The sequence below is a fragment of the Spea bombifrons genome, chromosome 8 (assembly GCF_027358695.1).
Source record: "Spea bombifrons isolate aSpeBom1 chromosome 8, aSpeBom1.2.pri, whole genome shotgun sequence".
NCBI lineage: Eukaryota > Metazoa > Chordata > Amphibia > Anura > Pelobatidae > Spea > Spea bombifrons.
Window position 1 is genome coordinate 8,320,336 of NC_071094.1, and position 26,364 is coordinate 8,346,699.

The following is a 26,364-nucleotide window of genomic DNA, read 5'->3' on the forward strand; positions in this document are numbered from 1 at the left end:
AATAAAAGCATGTGAGTATTTACAAAATGGATAACTAAATCATTTTAAGGAACATTAGGCGTTTTACAAGGACCGACATGAGCGGTGGTCTAACCTTCTTACACAAATGGTAGCCCTTTTTGCCCCTAATCATTGTGATCTGTAGTATATATTGTTCTCACCCCAAGTGCATATATTTATGCGTTGATCAAATGTTTTACGTATCACAGGACAGTCTTGATTTTCAAGGACTGTCCCTTTTGTCTGGGGGAGCTGCCCCACTGACCCCCTTTCGTGGGCATCATGGACCGGTTGGGGAGATCTTCTGATCTCCCATGACTGACCCAAGGAGCTTTAAAGTCAATCAAGGTCTATAGCAGCACAGAACTCCATTGATGCTGCCACGTGACCTCTTTGTGACACTCTACGGGATGAGATACATATCTGGCCCCGCCCACTTCCCCTCTAGCCACACCCTGATTTTGACATTTAAGCTGTTGGGGAGATGGGATTATGTTGACCCGCGTTTATTATGTTGGCTCCTTTATTTTCATTTGCTGTTTTTTGTTTCATTTTTATAGAACTGTAAAGATACACTAAGTCTTACCAAGAACCTGTGATTTAATGCGCCAGGTTATGATGTCATATTCTAGGGGATCATCTGTGAGCAAATCTTCACGCTCCTTCTTGCTAGTCTAGGACTTCCATCACAAGTGGTCGGGGTGTTCATACAAGTAATGCTGTTGAGATCCGGAATATTAAAGTATATTATATATTTTTGCATGTAGATCAGGTGTATAAAACGCTAGGGCAGGAACTCTGGTATACCCCTGCTTTAGCACAGGTGTATTAGTAACTTTATTTAAATGGCTTACTCATCTAAAACATGGACATTCAAAAAAATCTGACCTTAAAAACCTTCAACATGTGAAATGGCCAGAGGGACGTGCATAATTACAGACGGGCACTTGGATATCTGTAAGAGTGAAGAATAGAAATAGATAGATTGATAGATAAAACTTATTTTTTAGTGCGTTAAATGAAGTGGGTGCTCATTACACAATATCACTTCATGGCAGGGTGGGGTGGAAAAACCTCAAATTGTGACACTTTCCTCTGGGTGTACGTGTCACCAGCCAAGCTACACGTAGATTTAATTTAACTCTCAGTTTCTGTCCATTATTTTAGGTGATTTTTGCCAAACTTTCTCTTATTAGTTTAATTATTTTTGCTGTAAATACAAATATTAGTTTGGTTTCAATAATAAAACAAAATTTGCTGCTGTCTCGTTTAAAGCTTCTGGGTGACCTCGCGCGTTCCAGATTATTGCAGAAGCTGCAGAAAAGGTCATTTAAAAGGCCATCTATTAAGCAATGCCACATCTATACATTCCCAGCATGTATCAAGCCACAACACCCAGCACATATAGGAAGAACGCAGTGGGCTGGCTGGAGACTAATGGTGACCCAAACATGTGTCCTATTCTGCAGAATGATATGTCATCATTTCCTAATCACTCATCAACTCAATCATGTGTTGTGATGTCACTTCTTACGGACAGAGCTGGCGATCTATAGGCTGATTCTGTCTTATATATATTAGATATTATTTTATTTAATTACAGTATGCATACATAAAGAAACATAGAATTTGAGTAAAGTATGCCCCCCCGGGTAAAGCCTTACAAAGAACCATAAAAAATATATATTTTATTTGTCTCGATCCCTTATGTTTTGCACAACAATGTATAGTTTTCCAACAAAGTATAAAATACACAGACCAGAACCGCAGAAGAGACAGAAAAGGGAAATCATAGACTTGTTTAAAGGGGAAAAACTCAGAAATTATTATTCTCGGTTATAATTGCCCCAGAAAAAGTATTTTAGGCTTAATTTTATTAAAGCATGACCCAAGAAAATTATAAGTGAAAAAAGCTAATGATGCATTTGAATTGTTTTCTCCATTAACGTGACTTCTGATTATCAATTAAGCGGATGAAGAAACTTTCGGATCTTTACATCTATGCTATAAGTGCATGAAATCCAACGTATGGAATAAACTCACTTATTCTATTTACTGAATTACCTATAGAACCTGACAGCACCCTATAGCCCCCTAATCCCATAGCTAGATAATGTAATGGCTAGCTAGGGCTGACCATCACTGTTCTGATTTGTGAAGTCCCTCTTAACAATGACATCATACAAAGATGTTTTGGACAAGAGGCGCTGCAGCAGCTGTGTTTTTACTTATTATTTAGAGATGAGAAACCCAGTGGCTTCCTACTGAGAAACCCAGTGGCCTCCATTATATTACTGACCCCTGTAGATTTAGTATGTTAGGGTCATACCCAGCACCTGTGTGATTATGTTGCCTGCCTGCCTGTCTGCCTGCCACAAAGGGACTGCTTTCCCCATACAGTAACAATAGATCCGCTCCAGTACTGGGGTGTGGCCAGTTTATTCTGCAAGCCCTGAAGTCCTCCAGCCCCCTAGGTTGAAGGGGTTAAATTCCTTAGGAGCAGGCATCCCTTTTTTGCCTTGAGGCTGTGCAGAAATTCAGGCTTCTGAGAAAATGAAGGCTGACCTCATCCCTGAGCTGAGGGGGGGGGGGTATGTGTGGGGGGGGTGGGGTTCCCAACTAAACTCCAGGCTCCATAAACTCCCCCCTTCTTCACTTTGCTGTTTTACCAATTAAGGCTTTCTCAATCTCAGAGAAAGAGTACAGATCAAGGGGGTGTCATTCCACTGACAGGGGCAACTGGGAGGCATTTCCCCCTGTGCACAGCTGAAACAGGGAAGCACCCAGATCAGCAGCACTGTCTCAGCTGCTCTGCCTGCCTTAACTTGGAACTTGCTACAGAAAGAGGTAAGGTGATAGAGTCCTGGGTCCCTCTGATGCCTGCATGTCTTCTGCCAAACCCCAGACCGGAGCAGGGGGTCTCCCCTATTCCACAGAGCAAGATTATTGCATAGAGCCCCTGCATGAATGATCCGGTATACTGCACAGTAAAGTGACTCTGATCATTCTTCATTCCTTAACTCCTCAATGGGATATAGAACTTCCCTCTCACCGATAGCCCGGATAGCTTACAATGCTTTTCACTCCCTGTAATCAAATGTGTGTCTGTATATATATATGTGTGTGTGTGTATATATATATATGTATGTATATATATATATATATATATATATATATATACCGGTATATGTGTGTGTGTGTATACCTGTTCACATGTAGACAAGAGCCTTTTTCTGTATAAATACATAGTTATCTGTTTATCTGTGTATGCCTGTTAGTGGATGGATGGATGAACAGATAGATAGATAGATAGATAGATAGATAGATAGATAGATAGATAGATAGGTAGGTAGGTTGGTAGGTGGGTAGGTGGGTATGTATAGGGAATACACTGTGCATGTAGCTCCATAGACCTGTTACTGTTACTCTGACCTATGGAGTATGATTAAAGTCTTGTCCTACATACTGTAGAAGCTCCATAGACTTGTTACTGTTACTTTGTTACGGTCACAATGTCACTCTGTTACTGTTACTCTGTTCCTATCACAATGTTACAATGTTACTCTGTTACTCTGTTACTCTGTTACTCTGTTACTATCACAATGTTACTCTGTTACTCTGTTACTCTGTTACTGTCACAATGTTACTCTGTTACTGTCACAATGTCACTCTGTTACTGTTACTCTGTTACTTTGTTACTCTGTTGCTGTGTACTTAGCGCTGACTGATAGTTTTCTCAGCGATCTGTCAGTGATCAGCAGGAGGGCAAATACTGTACACACATATACCCACCCTGCCCTATTGCCCAGGGCAATGAGCATCCCTGACAGTGACAGGGTGGGATGTCTCAGGGATGCCCTCCTGTGATGCTCTTTAACATCTTTGTCCCCAATCGTGGGGCAGTTTGCGCGGGGTTAACGCCTGGGCATAGGACGTTGGCTGTGTCGAAGGTGCTCTGCGCATGTGATGCTATTTTGTGCTTTAATGTAAAGCACTCACCCTGTTGGGGGGGTCCCCTAGGCATTAAAGTGTTTGCATTGCCTTTATATTTAAACCATCTCAGTGCACATTTGTTGAACGTGCACCGTTCAGCAATCCTTCTGACGCCGGGAACTGGAGGCAAGTATTTCACCAAATGGATTACGTGAATCCATCGGATGAGGCTATAACCACAAAAGTGCCGGGTTTGCATGCTCTTTGTGCTGGCTGTGAAATAGTTAACGTGCTATCATTTGGGCGTGATGTGCACCCCCCCTTACATCCTGCTATGGTGAAGCATTCTCCATCCTATTTAACCATGTACTTTTCAAAGACGTGATGTGCCCGGCCGTATGGTGCAGAAAAAAACTTGTAGATACTTGGAAGAGCCTCCCAGCAGATGTGGTACAGGTTAATGCTAACTATACATGGGATAGGCATGCGGTTCCTGAATCTAAGACATGGCCAGGAAAAATGGGCAGACTAGATTAACCGAATGGTTCTTATCTGCCGTCAAATTCTGTTTCTGTGTTCCGTGTCTGCATGTTCGGACCTAAAACATTAAGATTTGGCGTTTCGTTCTCCCTCCGTTCTTGGCAGAGCCCCGCATCTCCCTGGCATTGAGTATTTCTACAGTATTTACCCATGCTTACCTCTGCTGGAAGGCTGTCCTATGTACACACCCCATGTCCTAGAGCCAAAAACAAATGCTTCCTTTACTTTCTTTTCCATTCTGTAAAGTCACAAAGTCTTGCATGCGGCTCGGTCACCTTTAGTGAAACATAGAATCTGGCGGCAGGTAAGACCCATTCGGCCCGACTAGCCTGCCCGTTTGTTCTGATGTAAAGACTCCGACCCAAATCAGCCCTTAGTCTGATCTTAGATTCAGGATAGCTTTATGCCTATCCCATGTATGTTTCAATTCCTGCACTGTATTAGCCTCTACCACTTCTGAGAGGCAGTTCCACTTATCTACCACCCCTTCAGGAAAGCAAACATTCCCTAGATTGCACCTAAGCTCTGACATGGTAGCTTTGGATCATAACACAGTGGAATATGAATGTTTCTTGTACGTTATAAAATCTGTGCAGATGTACACGATGTTAACCCCGTGTGCCTCTTATTAGGTGCAGTTAGTTAGTTCTGTGATACTTAAGGAGTTAACTAGAAGTCAGTTAACCTCTTCAGTACCTACATACCATTCATTACAGCTGTTGAGGGGAATAACAGATACATCTGTATTGTTGCTGTAGGGATTTTGGGTCAGATTCCCTTATTTTAAAGAAAAACATGCTTAGGCTTGAGCACTGGGCGACTGCTTACACGATTATCAATCCGTCCATTCTTATTCAATTTTGGGACTCCGCAAAGTAACTGGCCGCCCAACACGTTACTGGCCGAGTGCTTCTGCAGACATTACAAATGGAGTTGGTGCAATTACCCTACCTGGCAACCTTCTGAATGAGCGGCCCCAGAAATATTAACCCTTTAATAGCCCACCGTAAGGATTATGTGCAGTGACTCGCCAAACGTGTTAACCAAATGGCTCTAAAACTGGTCCTCGTGGGAAACCTTGACTCGTCATTATTTAAAGATACAGTTCATTGGGTCACCTGTATTCAAGCAGGGATATTCACCATAACATCCTGGTGGCAAAAGCACCGATTGAGAACGTTAGATATGATCAGTTGTAGAACAGGAAGGAGCCAACTCCAGACGCTGAGATTGGGGAAAAAACCTTGAGACGCAAGAGTCTCGATGATATTCATGTTGTTTTTAGGGCCGACTTCTCTTGCCTTACGTTGAAGCACAATGCGTGCCCTCTGTAGTTCAAGAAGAAATAACATTTTACTTATTGGTAAGGGCGGCATTAATTTATTATTTATTATTTAATATTTATTTATTATTTAATATTTATTATTTATTTATTATTTATTATTTAATATTTATTTATTATTTTATATATATATATTTTTAATTTATTTTTTTATTATTTAATAAATTAGGCAAATTAAAGTGTAAGACTTCCGATCTATGAGATCAGCTTGTGCTTGTCAAACTGGTTCTTACAATTAATTTGGTTTGCTTTGTTGATATGTGCAATTTCATACCTCCCAGTATGCCCAATCCCTCTGTCCCTTTTTCCTCCCCGATGGTTAATCACTTTGCATCCCTTAAAGCATTCGTAATGTGTTTATAAACAGTGACAAAGAGGTTTACAAGCACGACAGTGTAAATAAAATACATCATTCTTCTTCCAAATGCCTATACATTACAGTCATATACAAAGTCTCAGTAAAGCCAATACCCCTAGCCATGCCCCTACTACTACCCCCAAATATAACAGCGGGGCTTTCCCCCCCAGGTGCTTCTTCTTTTCTGCAAGCAAATGCCCAATAAACAGGACAGGGGGGCTTCACTTTTTGCCCATTAAATACTTTTATGTAAGAAAAGATATGGCTGTTCCTTTAATGTCAAATATTGTGTCGGCCAGAAAATGTAATAAATACACAGAATATTATAAATGTAAAATATAATCACAGTCAGGTCTAGAAATGGAATAGCCATTAATCCCAGGCTGCTTTGGGACTACAGTTTCTCCACTATATTTTTTCCTCCCCCAAAAGTGAACGTTCTGGCTGCGCCCAGCCCTGACCTCTCCTGCTGTCACAGTGATGAGGTCAGCATTTTCCTGCAGGAAATGTTGTGGTCCGCGAACAATATTTAGCCGTCAACTTGAGGTCTGGGTACTCGATGCAGAAAGCTACGCGCTACTAGCCTTTATTTAGACATAAAAATATAAAATGAATGATCTAGCCTTATAATGATTAAAATTAGGGTAAAATAAGCAAAAAGTGTAATTCTAGAGAAAGCGGTAAATATGGTCCAATCACCATAGCAACCAATGGCATGTTCCAGATTGCATTTATTCTAGATACACTATGGTCCCCATCATCCTATCCACTGGGTATATTTATTCTATTATTTGGCAATGGACGGTAATTTTAATACTTTTAGAACAAATAAAGTTTTTGAATATTCAACAAACCAACACTGTAACCAAACTAAAGAAAAGCTTCAGATGATCATTGCAACCCGACTTTCTACTACTGCTAGCCGGACATATTTTATGAACGTTCCACACATGGCCCAAGCCCATCAGTCAAGGAATAGCCGTATAGTGGTTTGCCCATCATTCATTTGAAATAACCATGTGGCCCCATATGCAAATGATTATGCATCGCTTTTGTTAATTTGCATATGGAGCAGGAATTGCAGTAATTTTTGTTACTCTTAACGCAGCGGAGTTAACAAAGATATATAAATAATGCAAACCACATCGTAAAGGGAAAGAACTTCAGGGATATGTAATGTGTTGACCACCCCCTGTGACACTGAAAGAGTTAAAAGATTGACCTATGATGTTAAATGGAGATCCAGAAGAATTCAAAGGACTCAAGTTGAACTTTATGATGTCATTTGTTGTTTTATGTCATTTCCTCACCATTTCAAGAACCAAACCCCCCCCTTTCCCATCCCTGCGGCTCTTTTTAGGATCTGGGGGGGGGGCTTGTATCTGAATGTATTTCACGGCTCCAGGAGAAGACAGTTTAAACCTCAGGAAATGCGTTAATAAATTGCCTGAAACTAAATAATTTATCCCATAAAACCGCCGTATGCGCATTAACCCCTCCTAGTCCTGGAAACTCTGTAAGCTACATGTAACTCATTCCGAGATGATTGTAAAATGTTCTGGCTACTGCCTTCTAGATTATTCCTCTGCAGATATTTTCTCGGTGATATGTGTTCATACATGTATTCTCGCTCATGTGATGTTCTTCCAATGGTTGACGTGTTTTAAGTTGTTGTGCATGACATGTTCTTGTATGATCTGAAAGGTTACATGGCTTTACGGACTATATTTACGATTGCTGTATTCTTGCCTTCCATGGGTTCTTTGATGTCTGTTAGTGAATGAATGAATGAATGATCTCTGCTGCGCCGTTTATGACCTCATGGTGTTGTTTGGTGAGTTTTCTGCATGATCTGGGGCCCCATTTGCACTACTCGTTTCTTGCTTTCCCGTTGTACAGCGCCGTGGAATATGGCAGTGCTATAAAGTCAATTAATAAATAATAATAATACATTCTTGTTGCAGTATTCCAGTGTGGGGGTGTTATCTCTGGTCTGGAATGCTGTTGCGTTAATGCAGTGTTTAAAGGGCTATAGCAGAGGGTGTTTTTCTTGTACTTGGATGGCTGCTGCAGCAATAGGTTTATTGCACAGTCCAGAGTGTTATTGGTATGGTAGGAGGGCTGGTGTTATATTTGGATGGCTGCTGCAGTCTGTTTAGGGCCATTGCAGTGTCCAGGGTGTTATTGGTAAGGTAGGAGGGCTGGTGTTATATTTGGATGGCTGCTGCAGTGTGTTTAGGGTCATGGCAGTGTCCAGAGTGTTATTGGTAAGGTTGGAGGGCTAGTGTTATATTTGGATGGCTGCTGCAGTCTGTTTAGGGTCATAGCAGTGTCCAGAGTGTAATTGGTAAGGTTGGAGGGCTAGTGTTATATTTGGATGGCTGCTGCAGTGTGTTTAGGGTCATGGCAGTGTCCAGAGTGTTATTGGTAAGGTTGCAGGGCTGGTGTTATATTTGGATGGCTGCTGCAGTCTGTTTAGGGTCATGGCAGTGTCCAGAGTGTTATTGGTATGGTAGGAGGGCTAGTGTTATATTTGGATGGCTGCTGCAGTCTGTTTAGGGTCATGGCAGTGTCCAAGGTGTTATTGGTAAGGTAGGAGGGCTAGTGTTATATTTGGATGGCTGCTGCAGTCTGTTTAGGGTCATGGCAGTGTCCAGAGTGTTATTGGTATGGTAGGAGGGCTAGTGTTATATTTGGATGGCTGCTGCAGTCTGTTTAGGGTCATGGCAGTGTCCAAGGTGTTATTGGTAAGGTAGGAGGGCTAGTGTTATATTTGGATGGCTGCTGCAGTATGTTTAGGGTCATGGCAGTGTCCAAGGTGTTATCAGTATGGTAGGAGAGCTGCTGCAGTGTTTATAGGGTCATCGCAGTGTCTGAATGGCTCTTGTAGAGTTTATAGTATTCTTGCAGAGCTTGACATGTTCCTGTGATGTTTACTCCACCATTTGTAATCAAATTAGTACAGATTGTTGTGTCCTTGGAGGAAGTGTTCATTGCAGTGCTGAATATATTCCTGCAGTGTGAATGCAGTGTCACGTTCCTCTCCCTGCACTGTTGAAGTTGAGAAGTTCGTGGTACTTTACACGTTCCTGCATCGAGGAAATGTTCTTGTAGTCCCTGGACCACATTGAGGTGTTTTTGCAGCGTTTGAAATGGTTCTGCACTGGCTGACACGCTGGGCAAATGCCCCTCCGCTGTAAACACTTAGCGTGTGGTTGACCGCACTTACGCCACTCATCACCACACTGGCCCAGTTTGGTATGTTCTAACATGGCTTCACATGCAGATCTGATTAACACTAGGCAAGGTACCAGTTTGGGCCGTCCTCCCAATTGTTTTACATATGGAGTCATTTATCGCTGCCACACAAGACCCCAGCCTTGCAAGAGAAGACCCCCCCCAAACACCTCGGCCCCCCAAGAAGGCACCGAGGTTGCCTTGTTCATGATCTGGCTGCGCCTGCAGTCATTGGTGATGTTGTAACATTGCAGTTAGAATGTTAGTGAAGTCTCCGGCATGCCGCATGATTCTTCACGGTATTCTGGGTGTTCCAGTACCGCTTCACGTGTTCCTGTAACATTTCATCTGTTGTATTAGAGCGTCTTCTGTTACTTTGCAAACCACCCAATGGTCGGGGAGACGCTGTTGTTTTAGTGGGTGTGACTAGAGGTGTGGCTAGTAAGATGTGACTACGGGGTGTGGTTAGTGGGTGTGGCTACAGAGACTTTTTATGGGACTTTGTGACCTACTGATATTTTGTACTTACGGTATTTAGATGAAGGATAATGCATTTTACTCACGCAGTGTAACATTTAATCATTACTGGCTGTTATTTATCATATTATCGTAACTTTTAGGGCTGTAGAACCCTGTGATACCCTCACACCCAACAAACATTCTGAGCTCCTAGAAAAGAGGGGAGGACAAAGGCAAAGAGGGCTTTGGGTCCAAACATAGGACACTTGGGAGGTATTCTGCCGTGTTTGAAGTGTTCGAGCAGTGTGTGATATTTTGATCTCATTTTCTAGACACAGCCAGCAGTTGCCTGGCTACCCGAGGGATTATTAATGAAATGTGCAGATTTTTATGTGGTGACTTGCAGTATCATCAATCCGCAGCTCTAGGTTTCCACTGAACTTGGAATAGGAATGAGCCAGTTTTGTGTCCGCAGAGATTGATTGCCTGGGAATGCAGCCCGGTTTGCAGTTGGACATGTTCTCTCGCTCTAGTCTTGTAACTGCGCTGCTGGAGTATTTCTGCAGCTCTTTTACATGAATGATTTTCACAGTTTTGATCTTACAGAGCAAGAAAAGATCTGCAGTGTTAAATGTTCTAGTACCCCCTGACATGTTCCTCCGGTGTTCTAGCACCCCCTGACATGTCCCTGCAGTATTCCATGTTCTAGCACCCCTTGACAGCTTCCTGCAGTGTTCAGTGTTCTAGCACCCCCTGACATGTTCCTCCGGTGTTCTAGCACCCCCTGACATGTTCCTCCAGTATTCAGTGTTCTAGCACACCCTGACATGTTCCTGGAGTGTTCAGTGTTCTAGCATCCCTGACATGTTCCTGTAGTGTTCAGTGTTCTAGCACCCCTGACATGCTCATCCAGTGTTCAAGCACCCCCTGACATGTTCCTGCAGTGTTCCATGTTCTAGCACCCCCTGACATGTTCCTGCAGTGTTCAGTGTTCTAGCACCCCTGACATGTTCCTCCAGTGTTCAAGCACCCCCTGACATGTTCCTGCAGTGTTCCATGTTCTAGCACCCCCTGACATGTTCCTGCAGTGTTCCGTGTTCTAGCACCCCCTGACATGTTCCTGCAGTGTTCCATGTTCTAGCACCCCCTGACATGTTCCTCCAGTGTTCAGTGTTCTAGCACCCCCTGACATGTTCTTGCACTGTTCTAGCACTGTCTGGCAGGCTCCTACATTGATCAGTGTTCCAGCACCGGTGATGTCCCTGCAATATTCAGTGTTCTAGAACTGCCTGACTCCTTCTTTCAGTGTTCAGTGTTCTAGCACTGTCTGGCAGGTTCCTGCATTGTTCAGTCTTCCAGTACTGGTGATGTTCCTTTAATGTTCAGCGTTCTAGTTCTGCCTGGCACATTCTTGCAGTGTACAGTGTTCTAGCACCACCTGACATGTTCCTCCAGTGTTCTAGCACCACCTGACATGTTCCCCCAGTGTTCTAGCACCCCCTGACATGTTTCCCCAGTGTTCTAGCACCCCCTGACATGTTCCTATAGCGTTCATTTCTCTTGCATCACATATCGCACTCCTGCTTTGTCTGGAGTATTCCAGCTGTGCCAGAGAGGCTCCCGCAGAATCTAGAACCGTTCTAGAAACACATGACACGTTCTCTATCTCCCTGACCGCATGTTGTAGGACCTGTTATTCTTGATGTGTTGCGTTATGGCTTCTCTTCATCATGAAGTCATGTACATTTTTTTTTGTTCCAGCAAATTCTAAAATAAACATGGCGTGGAATGCCCTGCATTGTGAAATGTTCCTTTTCCTATAAAGATGTAAGAGCGGTTTCCTGCCAGGGGCCTTCTGGTACCTATTAGCCAAGTCCCAAGCGGTCGAATTCTTCATACCTGGGGCGTAATAGATAGCAGGCCTCGTTCTCAGCTCTTTACCGACAGAAAACAGAGAACGGATACGGCCGGTATCATCGCGCAGCAGAGAAGCCGAGTTCTATTACACGTTAATGGAGAGCTGCGTCCTGCTTACACACAACAGAACAAAGATACTCTCGACAAACAATACCGTGACTCACAATGTTTCCCCGCGCAGCCAAGAAAAACCACAAGTAATCCTTGTGCAGAAAACAGAGGAAGCTTAAACTCACCGGCCTCATTCTTTTGTTTGACATTAACCCAAAGTTCCCAATTCCAGCCCCAGAATCAGTACCCCCCCTTTAGAATTAGTGTATTATTTGTATTATTACAACCATCGGGGGCCCTGGGCATGCACACTTCCGAATTTGTAGTAAGGGGTCACATCAGGCCCATACCGGCCATCTGGCACACAGGGTAAATATGGCTGCTCGCTACTTGAGCATTAAAATGTGGCTGCGGCCTTAAAGTTCAAGGGCAGTCCAACCATCACCAGTCCGGCGCAGCGCCGTTACTGCCATGCAGCCAATGGCCGTACGCCAGCAGATTATCCCTTAGTGCACAGGGGTCCCTCGGAGCTCGGAGGCCCCTAGGCATGTCCCTAGCATGGCTAATGGATAACCCACCACTGCCTGTTCATTGAAAGAATATGGATAGATTGACCTTTTGGTTATAATTACACGATAAGACTGAGGTTTCTGTCCTACTCAAGGAGCCAAGTATGAGCGCCAAGAGAGGAAGGATTGAGGATTGAAGAGCGCAACATGTTTGGGCTGTTACTCAGTCAGCAGATTGTTAATGTACGTGTCCCTGGGCCGTCCAACGCGATTCCAAGATTATCCGTCGGTTCTCGGTTTAATGTTCGTGTTCCTGCGCGTTGTTCTGCTGCCACTCAGTGGTTTCAGGATGAAGCAGGCGGTGGTTTGCGAGGGGCTGACGGATCAGATGTTCTGCGCTGATCCCTCTGCTGGGCGAGAGCTTTACCAGCAACCGAAGTTCCGCACCATCGCTGTACAGCCTGGGAGTGGCAATCATGCACTTCCCAAGCCCTTGTTTGATTAGAACTCCCATTAACCCATTGAGCCCATCTAGTCTTCCCATTGTCCTGATGTAGAGACTCAAACCTTAATCAGTCCTTAGTATTTTCTTATATTCAGGAGCCAAATGCCTGTCCCGTGCCTATTTAAATTGCATCACTGTATTAGCCTCTTCTGCTGGGAGGCTGTTCCACTTATCTACCACCCTCTCAGCAAAGTAGCCAAACCAGGGGGGCTTTCACTTAAGTTTTTATTCTCCAACATTTCTTCTTTTGTCGATACACAATGTAGTATTTATGTTTCATGGCGTTGTTGTAGTGGAATGTTGCCGCTTGGCCACAACAGATAATATTTAACTCAATAATATTTCTTCAAAACACCCATTTTCACCCAACCTATTTTTTTTTATTACTTAAAGATACAAAGTAGAGACGCTTTGTTTGTATTTAGAAAAACATCTAGTCCTGATCTGACTCCAACTAAAATCCTTAGAACTGACAGCAGATGAGAACCAGCTGGCTCATTGTTTACTGCTCCCTATCTAAAGAGTGCAGAGCGCTTTATCACATTTCCTCCACAGCCTTATGTCTGTCCTCGAGCATCTTTGATGTTCCTTTGCCTGCGAAAAGTCTGTTCCGTACATCCGCAACCTCCTCGCCTAACAGCATTTCCTTATGTTCCTCGACCGCATTGTTGGATCGATCATCATTCGAACTCTTCCAGCCCCTGCATCATACCAAGTAAAGTCATGTTGCTGATGCATCAGGTTTATGTCGATGTTTAACTCTTTCCTTACTAAGTCTCTATATCTACACACTGGATATTAAATGGAAGCGTGGCTAATGATGTTAAATATTTCCTATTCCAGGCCCCATCTAAGTGGACCACTTCACAGGCAGTACTGAATGGGTTAACACCAGATTCAACATAAGGAAACCCCTTATAACTTAAATATTTAGGGGACTCCCACATGGTGTTGATCAGCGAAAAAGTAAATAAATCCAATCTAAATGCAAGAGCGTAAATAAATATAAGGAGCGGGGCTCGGGTGCATTCCAGCCCAAGTTCCTCCTTGACAGTGGTTGCGCAAGAGCTGTTTGTATCGGGGCGCTACATGTGGGCCTCATCTGTATCCAGAACGCGGCAGGGAAAGTGTAACCTTTTCACATCTGGTAATTATGTTCTAAGGTCTACATTATAAGCCCGGAGAGTAAACATTAAGTAAATAGTCACTAAGTGTTATTTGATGTGATCCAGTGATTGAAGCGCACAATGCTCAGCCGTCACCCCTCCCCGGCTAATCATGGCCGTAGCAGCTTACTAGGGTTACATACCAGATGCATCCTACAAAATGCAAGGAATGTCAATGAATAGTATGGGGAAAGTAGGTATAAATCACACACAACATTCACGCGCACACACACAACATTCTCGCGCACACACAACACTCTCGCGCACACACACAACACTCATGCGCACACACACAACACTCATGCGCACACACACAATACTCATGCGCACACACACAATACTCATGCTCGCGCACACACATACAGAGACACACATACTTACTAAGGGTCAGGATGGCCTGAAAATAACCCCCACATGAAATCATCCCAGGGTATTCAGAAAGAAATTAAGGGCTGATTTAGCCTTGTATGTAGGGGGCCACTCCCTACCCCAAACCCACTCATAGCCATTTATAAATATTGATCTTCTCCAAGGCAGCTCGGCTTCTGCAAGTTTCTGTTGAAATCAACAAGCTTTGATCTGATGCCAGTTTGCCCAAGCCCAGATTTGGCACAGCGCTCCTACCCTTGGCACTCTAAAAATTCCATATGTCTACTGCATGTTATGCCAGATCGTCCTCTAAACATGGGAGACTCATGAATAAATCCCTGAAACGAAAGAAGCGCAACTTAATTATGATAATAGTACAAAAAAATAAAAATAGCAACAAAGCATGAAGATATATTATTACAATTTAAAACACGCACATAGACACAATAAAAATAATATAAAACATAATATAATACATACCCCTATATAAAGTTGCATATAGCTTTGTGCTTATAAAGGGAAAAATATATTTAAAATATAACAGTAATTTTGATTAGAGATCACAAAAATATATGTATTTTTTTATTTTTAGCTGGATAGATAAATGTGATCAAGAAAAAAATATAAAATGACAATTATAGAAAACATAATAACTTTATGAACGGATAACAACATTGTTATAACGTAATATCCAATGTTCTGTAATTGGGCCTCAATGGGAGTTGTTATTATTGTTTATTGATTTATATAGCGCTATCATATTCCGCGGCGCTGTACAATGGCTAAACAGGACATAAGAAATAGTTCATGACAAACTATTGGGATTCACAGACAATAAAGGCGAGGAAGTCCCTGCTCAAAGGAGCTAACGATCTACAATCAGTTAAACGGTCGGTGGGAAGGGCGAGGAGAGGGGTCTGGAGGAAACATATGGCGGGCCGTGGAGAAGTGGGGAGGGGGGTAATGGAAGGACCTGGAGCTGCACAGAGGAGGGCGCAGGCATTGTATGAAGAAGCATGCGGCTGCAAGCACAGCCGACTCACGCAGCATGCTTATTACATACTTAAACATAGTGGTTAACGTGTAATAAACTGGGTGTGTCATTAAAAGAAACTCACATTTTCAGGTCCCCACCCTTCCTGCATTTTAGTGTAAAAAGCATTATTTTGCAACCACGTATGTAACGATATGATTATCAACATACACTTCCCTTTCGAGATATTACAGCCGTTCAAGGAAGTGGTAGCCTTTGGGCAAAAATGTGTTGCCCCCTAATAACGCCATTTTAAAAAACATCCAAAGGATTTGCCAATTGCTGAATTTATACCGCAGAATTAAGAAAAAAAATGTCAAATGGGGCAAAATATGCAGAAAAAAGGCAACAGCAATTCCTCTGTGTGGCAAGGGGAAGGTATAGGGGGCAAAATCCTTCTCTTGTGACAACAATGCCCAACTGGTTCTAGCGCGATGCCTACGCGCTGGATAATAAACGAGTCAACCCAGGTGTCCACCGAGGGCCGGAGGTGCTTAGAAGGGACCTGGATGTGCACGGCCGGGGTCTTGTGCAGCAGAAGTGACTTGCCGGGGATGTAAAGTGAATGGGGGCTTCACCTCGGACCCCGTGGAGTGTTACTCTGATCGCAGTAGTTAGGGGCAGACATGTTTTCGGGAGGCAGAGGGAGAGAATATCATCCTTGTAGCTGGGCAGTCTCTGTGTAACAGAACAAAGGAGAGGCATGCGCGCTCGGGCCCCTCAGCTTCTTCCATTTTAAGGAAATTGTGAACCGAGACAAATTTCTGCCTTCTGTTAAATATGAGTAATCTCTGCGGTTAGCCGGCTGGAAACTACATTCCCAGTCACATGACTCATCCCCCCATCACTGAACAGAGGGGCTTCGTCAGGACACAACCGCCTCGGTTTGCTCTCCTGCAAGGGTCAAGTCTAAGAGCGTAGCCTAGAGCGTCTAAGAGCGTCGCGTTATGAGAGATATATCAGTGTAACAGGGAACGTCTACATTAAATCACACACAATAACCAAAGCAGAAGAGGGCCCTGTTCCTATGAGCTTACAATCTAATCGGTGGTTTAGGGGGAAGTGAAGCAGTAGGAGAGGACGGCTGGGATGGGGGCGAGATCCCAGGGTTCGGATGATCTGAGGTTGTTGATCGTTCAGATGGCTTGATTAGGAGGATGGCTGAGAGTGTTATACACAGCATGATGTCATTACATCACTCTCCACCCACATTCCATGACATCACTGTGATGTCACACAATAAGATGTGATGAATATTATTATTTATTAATTTATATATAATCTGCTGCTCCGTACCATGGGATATAAATCAGAAAAACGTAAAAATACATCTTCGACAGAAATAATAGCAATGCTCGCGATAGACGGTTCCAGGTCTGGATTCTGCAATAGGTATTCATCTGAGATGCGGTGATTACCCTTTAAGAACATTTGAATCCTCTAAGGGGTTAAAGGTGAAGATCTCATTTGGTAAACGTAGTGTTAATGCTGTTTTTGGCACGGGATTCAATCTTGCTCATCATTGGCTGTTTACATAGCTGGCGTTTCGATAATATTCGATAAACAAAACTCGTCTCCCCGCACCTTTCATACGAGAGAGAGGACCAACTTTGTCTTTAACAAACATAACTCTCAGACGAAGTGATTCGCAGCCCGACGAAGGGAACGATTAAGGTCGTTAGTCAGGTTCTATCCTTAGTCACATCCTGTGTGTTAGTCTCAAAGTCTCGAGTACTTTGGATTGTTGTCATTCTTTTGTTAAACTTAGGTTTGTCTTTGTTGATTTAGTGGAATTAAAGGTGCTGTTCCGCTAAGACAAACATTAATTACAGTCTCTGGTACGATAAACACAATAAACCTTTATGGATCTTCCGTTGTTTTTTTTTTCTTTCCTTTGAAGGACGGCTTTGGCAACAGTTACTAGTAACAAGTAGTTACTTTCTGCTTCCTTTTATTTCTTGTTAGTCCAATGACCGAATGAGTTATTTATATGGCCGCCAGGGCCTGCTAGACATGTCCGTGGGGCAGCATTCCACCTGATGAAGCTGGAAATAATAAAAACTCTGACATGGACCTTGGTGGCAACGAGTCAGATTAGGTTCCCTCCATATAAGGTGGCAGTGATCTGATGTAACATCGTCCGCCACCCTCATCATGTCGTATGATGCCATGCTATGCCCACATAGCCCCTCAAGTCATTAATACTGCAATGAACTAGCACATAGACCTTAACAGCTTCACTGTTGGGACATTGGTCCAGAGAGGTGGCCAGCGGGACATTGGTCCAGAGAGGTGGCCAGCGGGACATTGGTCCAGAGAGGTGGCCAGCGGGACCTTGGTAGATAGAGGTGGCCAGTGGGACATTGGTCCGGACGAGGTGGTCAGTGGGACATTGGTCCGGAGAGATGGCCAGTGGGACATTGGTCCGGAGAGGTGGCCAGTGGGACATGAGTGCCACCCTGGGCACCTTGTCAACCACCTGTGAAACTCTTTCCGCGATGTATATTAGTTTTGTTCTGTGCAGAGCTGGGTCTCCGTGGCCAGTAACAGCTTGCATGGTTTGTTTTTGTGTAATGACTACGCCCGTAGTGTATAATACAGCACACGTGTTTTATAAACTCACAACAATACAGACAAGTGCGGAAGTGTATACAACGAATATGCATTTTCATACCGGCAAGTGTTCACATGGAGGACAATTGCCCCCTAATCTGCCCTAGTTTTAAGATTCTGGTTCACTGCCCACCAGCTTTTTTTGCATTTTACTTGCAGTTCCGCACATAACCACCAGGATGTCTAGCGTAACAATGATTTTAGACAGAACAAACTGGATCCTTTCTGAGCTCCTTTATGGGATTTCTAAACCATCCTTCTTTGGGGAATTTATTTTGTACGGGGCCAGATGGTACACGGCGAACAAGTTTACTGCCAAATATATTTTTTGGCCTCTTTGCCCCAACTGAATGCGCACCAAACTAAATAATGAGAGGGCATGAGGAAACGTTTGGGGTCATGCATGATTCTGGTGCAAAGTTTCAGAAGTAGCCTTATCACCATAGCAACCAGTGGAATGATCCAATCAGAATGGACATTCCATTGGTTGTTCTGGTGGTAAGACCATTTCCCATAATTTGCACAGTACATTACCAACAATGACCGCATTGATTCAATGAAATTAGGTCACATTAGAGGGACAAGCTGCGGCCCCCGGGCTTCACCCGTCTGTGCTGGCTCCTCATCATCAAAAGTAACCGCGGCTCTCCTGCAAACTCTCACTTTAGTGAATAGACACCAGAATGGGAGGGGCATGTAACTGATAGATAGATAGATAGATGATAGATAGATAGATAGATAGATAGATGGATGGATAGATAGATAGATGGATGGATAGATAGATAGATAGATAGATGATAGATAGATAGATAGATAGATAGATAGATGGATGGATAGATAGATAGATAGATAGATGATAGATAGATAGATAGATAGATAGATAGATAGAGATGGATAGACAGACAGACAGACATATAAAGTGATGTGACTGTGAGCGCATACAGCACCTTGATGATTAATCCCTGAAAGCAGTATGTACTCTGATATGTAGTATGATGTATAGTATGATGTGTAGCACGGTATGCAGCATGATGTATATTATGATGTGCAGTATAATATGTTGTATAGTATGACGTGTAGCACGGTATGCAGCATGATGTATAGGATGATGTGCAGTATAATATGATGTATAGTACGATGTGTAGCACATTATTATATGTAGTATATAAAATACAGTATGTAGTATGATATATACATATAGTATTGCAGATAGTATGATATATAGTATTATATGTAGTATATAATACATATAAGTATCTAGTATGACATGTAGTATGATGTATAGTGTAATACATATAATCAGCATGTAGTATGATGCATAGTATTACATGCAGTATGATGTATAGTATTATATATAATATATATTATACATATAACTAGTATGTAGTATGATGTATGGTATTGCATGTAGTATGATGTATAGTATTATATGTAGTATTTATAATACATATAAGTATGTAGTATGATATGTAGTATGATGTGTAGTATTATATGAAGTATATATAATACATATAAGTATGTAGTATGATGTATAGTATTGCATGCAGTATGATGTATAGTATTATATGTAGTATATATAATACATATAACTAGTATGTAGTATGATGTAGGGTATTGCATGTAGTATGATGTGTAGTATTATATGTAGTATATATAATACATATAGGTATGTAGAATGATGTATAGTATTGCATGTGGTATATATAATACATATAAGTAGCATGATGTATAGTATTGCATGCAGTATGATGTATAGTATTATATGTAGTATATATAATACATATAACTAGTATGCAGTATGATGTATGGTATTGCATGTAGTATGATGTGTAGTATTATATATAGTATATATAATACATATAGGTATGTAGTATGATGTATAGTATTATATGTAGTATGATGTGTAGTATTATATGTAGTATATATAATACATATAAGTATGTAGTATGATGTATAGTATTATATGTAGTATATATAATACATATAAGTAGCATGATGTATAGTATTGCATGTAGTATGATGTGTAGTATTATATGAAGTATATATAATACATATAAGTAGCATGATGTATAGTATTGCATGCAGTATGATGTATAGTATTATATGTAGTATATATAATACATATAACTAGTATGTAGTATGATGTATGGTATTGTATGTAGAATGATGTATAGTATTGCATGTGGTATATATAATACATATAACCAGTATGTAGTATGATGTAGTACATGTTTCATGCAGTGGGGTCCGTGCCCGTCTCAGTGTTCTCTGTGTCTTTAAGGCCAGCCCAGCCTCCTGACTTCTCGCGGACCCTCCTCTCAGCCCGAGCCATAAAATGAGCAGCGCCCACCCGAGGCTCACCCAGAGCGGAGCCGCGGCAGCCGGAGCAGTGCCCGGGGCAGACCCAGCAGACATGCCGGCCACAGAGAAGGACCTGGCGGAGGACGCGCCGTGGAAGAAGATCCAGCAGAACACGTTCACCCGCTGGTGTAACGAGCACCTGAAATGCGTCAACAAGCGGATCGCCAACCTGCAGGCGGACCTGAGCGACGGGCTGCGGCTCATCGCGCTGCTGGAGGTGCTGAGCCAGAAGAAGATGTACCGCAAGTACAACCAGAGACCCACCTTCCGGCAGATGCAGCTGGAGAACGTGTCCGTGGCCCTGGAGTTCCTGGACCGGGAGAACATCAAGCTGGTGTCCATAGGTGAGGCGGGGGTGCATGCGCTGGGGGTCCCCTCGGTGTACGGCGCCACTGCCTGTGGTGCCGCTGATCGCTTTATTACCTGGATGCCTTTTTATCGCCTGTCTGGTGTAATGAACCGGGCTCATTAACCCTTTCGTAGACTGGCGTTTCTTAATTTCAATCAATTACTTTTTTATATACATAGATTTTTAACTCTTTCATTGAATGAGCCCAGTTTGGGTACCTCCTATCCCAGTCCCTCCATAATCCCAGTAGATCTCTTGATCCCCATGCTCCCTGCTTGCTGAGTGATGCTGGATCTGTGGATCATTCAGAGATGAAGGCGTGCCCCCCCCCCGGGCTCTGGTTCTTGTGGCTGCCTTAGTGCTGGGAGTGATGGGATTTTTCTTCACGTTAATGGTCCCAGTCAGGGTGGCTGAGGGGTCTCGCCCTCTGTTCCCAGCAGGCCTGTGGAATGCAGTCACTGTGGAATTTCCTGGGGAAAACTGCATTTAAGGGGCACTGTGTGTTTTTCCTCTTGAAGCCCCCCTAGACCCTGATAAAGATGCTGGGGTTTAACCCTTGCACAGCCAGTGACTGACATTCCATCAGATGACGGTAAAAGCTACGCATGGGGTTAACTGCCGCCAATCATGATTGTTTTATTGGGCTCAGAGCTGTCATTTTCCAGTCTTAAGATGAATGAAACTGCTGCTCTGGGCGATACATTTCCAGCTTGGGAGTGGTACGAGTTACAAAATAACACAGAAAATATTTGCCTCCAGGAAATGCCCAAACACTTAGGCCCTACCCCAAATTCCATGCGGCTGAGCCCCTGCTCATGGATGAATCATGCTCTTCTGGATTGGGCCTCCAAGTATCCCAAGCACTTCCGCGGCCGCCGACCTCTACTCATTCAGGGGTCACACTTACCCTGTGATAAAGGGCGAGATCAATCAGGGGCTGTTAAGGATGGGTGGGTGGTTTGGGGGACTTCTGGGGCTTTAAAACAAGATGAGACAAGCAGCAGGAGAGTGTCTTGAGTTTCCCATTCAATTCCCGTTAACACCGTATATATATTCCCTTTACATGAACTAATGTGTCGGAGCACGTCGGGACTAAACAAACGTCCATACGTCTGTAGATCGTCAATGCCTGTCTTTTTATTTTGTAGTTGCTAGGCAACATCTTTCAATGTCTTGTTAGATTAAAGGGTTAATGCTGTAAGTTATGGGAAAGAGAGAATGAGCCTTATTAGCCAGTCAGATTCGTCGGCTTCAGGCTCATTAACCCTTTCAATGGACTAGATTTAAGAACAGTTCTCCTCGATATTACTTAGTGTGGGTGGGGGTTAGGGGGAAATCAGCAGGAACATTCCTTTTTATTGGTTGCTATGGTGATTGCACTACATCATCACGACAACTGATGCAGCATTGCAGCTGAGCGAGCAGAATACGTTTTTATTGCGCTGCAGAATTTTTGTTTTTGTTTAACTTTAAAAGTTGTGGGGAGGGTTTTTGCGTTGCTTAAACCCAGCTTAACACTTTTTCTCTCCCTCTCGGCACAGAAGTCTCCAGTTGATCTTTTATTCATTGTGCAGCTGCAGCTTTCTCCTGCGCTGTCATTTTGGTTATTGGCTATTACTCACTTTTAGAAAGAGGGGGGGGCGTTTTTGTCGTCGTCAATGGGTGGTAGAACCGCACCCGTCTGTCTCCCAAACTCTGTGTCCTACCCACTTCTCAAAGTACTACTACAAGCAATTAACTACTTAATTACAGTAAGGCTGTGCATTTTTATGCCCATTAATCCTGTGAGCTGTTAAATCCATAGTATTAAACTGGCGTGCTTTATTATGTAAGTGTTCTGTTATCAGTTCGATGTCATTTGTTACAAAGCAGCATACAGCTTTTAATGTATGACATTCCAGGGCCTTGTTAACTCCATACAACGAAAGCCCTGCATGGAGTTAAATCCATTAATAGGTTAAATGGCCTTATGGTAGCCCCTTTGCCTTTTTAGTGTTGTGGCAGATGCCCGGTAGTTAAGGGGTTACAATCAGACGTCCATCGGTGTTAGGGCTTCAGCTCTCTCCTGAAACGTATAATTATGAGGTCACATCCTGCCCAGTCAGGAAGTCTGTTTTCTTGGAATGCCGACCTACTTTCTGCTGGAATTAAAATCCTTTTGTATCGGACGAGACTCTGCCAATTCTTCCAGCCCCCAGCTGCTCGAAAGCTCTTAACGGCGCTCTGTGCCCGACGGACCGGCTAATGCCTTCCTGGCACCAAACAAGCCCTGTCATTCCGTGCATAATGGGGAATCTAATGGGTTTCATGCCCCCATGTGCTGTGGCAGAGCGGGCATACGCTGTACGCTGGGCCGCTCCAACTTATTAACCCCTTGCCTGTACGTGAATTGTCTGGCATTATTCTCCTCTTGTTTCCAGAACGTTGTACTAGTCGGGACAAATGAGGACAGCAGTGAATACCGCGTGGGGTAGCATGCATTCCACCCCTAGTGTCGGGCTTTGATTAACCCTTAATCCTTAACCCGGAGATGGCAGTGGGTACATTTTACATCACGATATGCTGGGGTTCCGTTATGACCGGTTATATCTGATGTCACTGCTTTTGCCAGCGGCTCTTATCGCTGGCACAAGTAGACGGCCATACAGGCGTTCTGTACCATGAGATGCTCCAATGAACAGTCTCTAAGAGTGGCAGGCAGGGCATTCCATAACTTAAATGGCCTGAATGGGTTAATATGAGCCGTCGGTGCTAAGCGTCATCATGTACGTTTGTCCTTTTCCCCCAATTAGTAGAGGCGTCCCGGGGGGTATTCTGTTCCTTCCCTGGGTATCCTGACTATATCCTATCTTCCCACACTGCCTTGCCGTGGCCCTGTGACGGTGATCATACGTAGACATGTATGTGACCGGCAGCTATCGCACGTAGTGTTTCTGATCTCCTGAAGCCAGTGGCCCCCGACCCCCCAGCTAGAAGATACCCTGTAGACGTGTTAGCAGATCGGACACACGCTTAGAATTACCGATGTTCCAGACTAAAATCTGAAGCTGGTGTTTTCACGCTTCGTGGAAGGTGGTAGAAGACAATTACCCGGGTTATTTGTATGGAGTAGTGGAGAAAGTTTGGCCCCTCGGACGGGGGTTCTGCCCCGTGTGGCTCTGCTCTTGTGCCAGGCTGGGTTTTTGTACACACCAGAGCCTCTTGGCAGTGATTCAAGTACAGCAGCTGCCTCATAATCTGCTGAGTGGGTAGTTTTTATCCCAATGTCATGGCAACTGCAGCTTCTGGCGTCCTTTCCCAATCTGTGCTGGACCCACAGACTGTCTAATCAAACAAGGTTGTCTCGTACTCTGCCACGAACCCGTCTGCAAAACAAAAAGGCTATTTATATTCCCGTCTCACAAATGGCTTTTAATTGGATTCTTAGCGTAATCCTTCGTATTGATCTCTAGAATTAGCAATCGGCTGGTTTTAGGAGATTGTAACGCAATATCCAGTGTTGGGCTACATGCTTAATCCTCGCTTCTCAGCCGCCGGGTTTCCTGCCGGGTTTATCAAACTTCTACTGTGGGGGCCACAAGTCTTGGATGGGCATCTCTATTAAAATGAACTACCATACTACTTGGTATGGCGTGCCAGATCTCTTGGATAGGGGAGCACAGCGCCAGTCCTGTGGAATCTTCAGCTGCTTTGGATCTGGGGTGTTTGCCCAACGGGGTGTAAATGGGGGGGGTAATAGTCGGTCACAACTGATGCTGCAGTCCACCTTAAAGCGGATCTGTCGAGATGGCTGCCCCCACATAGGGTAGATTATTAACGGACCTTTCTCATGATCCGCATGATTATGCCAACACGCGGTTACCGCTGCCGCAGCCTTTGGGCAGGGAAATGAAATAAAAATTTAGTCTGTGTTAAAAAGGCCTGGCACTTAAGCCAACTAAGAATTTTGCTTTTAAAAAGTAACCAGATTTTAATGAACTCTTGCGGCACAATCTGCAATCCGATTTGCTGCAATTCAACGCTGACACATCCGGATTAATGTCTGCGCTGCGGCATATGATGCGCTATATAAAACAACAGAATGTTTTGAGTAATGTTCTAATTCTACTTAAAGTTGACAAACTTGGAGCGTTTGTTTTGTGGAACTTCCCTGGATGCTCCGGAGCCTCTTGGCACGCGGGATCTCTGCAGGGTGTGGCTGGTGCAGCGGCTTTTTTTTCCCCTTTTTTCTGTTGCTGGAGAATGAAAACAAGTCTTTGTTTAGGATACTCCCTCCCTTTGCCTGTATTTGGTAACCTACTTGCTGTACAGCACTGTGCACACCACCATGACGCGCAAACAGGGGGTGGTGGGCTATGATTTTCATTGAGCCTTGGAGGAAGCAGGAGGGTAGGTTCCTATGGGCTTATTACTCCCCTGGGTGCAACAAGCCATTTCCTTCTAAGCCTATGTTTCCCACCTCTTGTGTCTTATATTCTATACACTAAATGAATGTACATAAAGCTGCCCACAACCTAAACAAGTAACGTGAATGTATTAAAGCACACCATGTGTAGTCTATGCAGAATTTAGCTTAAAGTCCTCTTATATGATCTGCATTATTATTATTCCTCCCAATTGTTATCGAAGGGACGCTCCAGCCATCGTATGCTCTTTAATTCATATCATAGCTGCCTGATCTCTTTACATTTCGATGGTGTCTTTTCTGTGCTGGAGAAGGCCGTGGTGGCGTTCAGACTCGGTACCATTAATTTAAATGGGAGCGCTTTCTTGCCTCTGTAAGCAACTGCCAGGCTGCAGCTTCTATCTCTGGTAAGTGGTGTGATTACTTTAACATGCTTTAGTGTGTGCATTATATGGGGGGCCACCCTGGCCCTCTATATATAGGTCTAGCCCTTCATGATGTGTAGTGGAGATAGTTCATCTCGCCATCAAGCCCACAGGCAATCAACATTTACATTTTAAATCCGTACCACAATTATGTGTAACCTGAAACTGCTCGATAAGGAATGGCATGAGAGCGTTGTGAGAACTTGAACGGTCTAAGCCCTGCGTGTTTCTCAGAATTTGCTGGTGGGGTAAATCCCGGAACGCTGCTGCGTGTAACAGATGGGTTTATCTAGCTTTGTGAGATCTGGTGGTGGGTGAGCGGCAGGGGTTTGGGGTTGGTGGCATTTCGGTTGGGCACACAGGAAGAATATGGTGGCTTCCAAACGCCTCCTCTCTTCTCTATAGCTGTTCAACATCTGCGTAGACTTAAAGAGGTGTTTTAAGGGGGTTTAAACACAGACTTAGCCGTCCGATTGCCCTGGATAGTAGTTTTTCAGCATCTCTCTGGGTGTCCGTGTTACTGTGTATACAAACATCTCAAAACAAGCCTTTAGCAATGTATGTTTTGTTGCAACATCACATTAAATATTTAATCGCACAGTAATGGTGGCTAATGCTGCTTTTCTTTTGGTTAGAAGCGGAAAAACAGCTCTAGGGGGTTAAAACTAGCTACAAAGACGTTGGGCTCAGAGCCAAAACTAGGGACTGCTCTTGGAAGCATGGGTCAATTGGCAGGTATGGCATATTTAGTAAGCTTGTCTGCTGTATGCATTTGCAGAACATCTGGAAGAC

At 43.7% G+C, this 26,364-nt stretch overlaps 1 protein-coding gene across 4 annotated transcripts in view; it reads left to right on the top strand.

Annotated features, from left to right (window-relative positions):
• Positions 1 to 2,690: 2,690 nt before the first annotated feature.
• The window catches only part of FLNA (filamin A), a 54,800-nt gene continuing 31,126 nt past the window's right edge, over positions 2,691 to 26,364 (top strand). For all 4 annotated transcript variants that reach the window (XM_053472378.1, XM_053472381.1, XM_053472380.1 and 1 more), the window contains exons 1-2: positions 2,691 to 2,847; positions 20,314 to 20,737. In XM_053472378.1, coding sequence (XP_053328353.1) covers positions 20,368 to 20,737 — 370 coding nt within the window. In that variant the 5' untranslated portion in view covers positions 2,691 to 2,847; positions 20,314 to 20,367. The remainder of the gene's footprint in view (positions 2,848 to 20,313; positions 20,738 to 26,364) is intronic.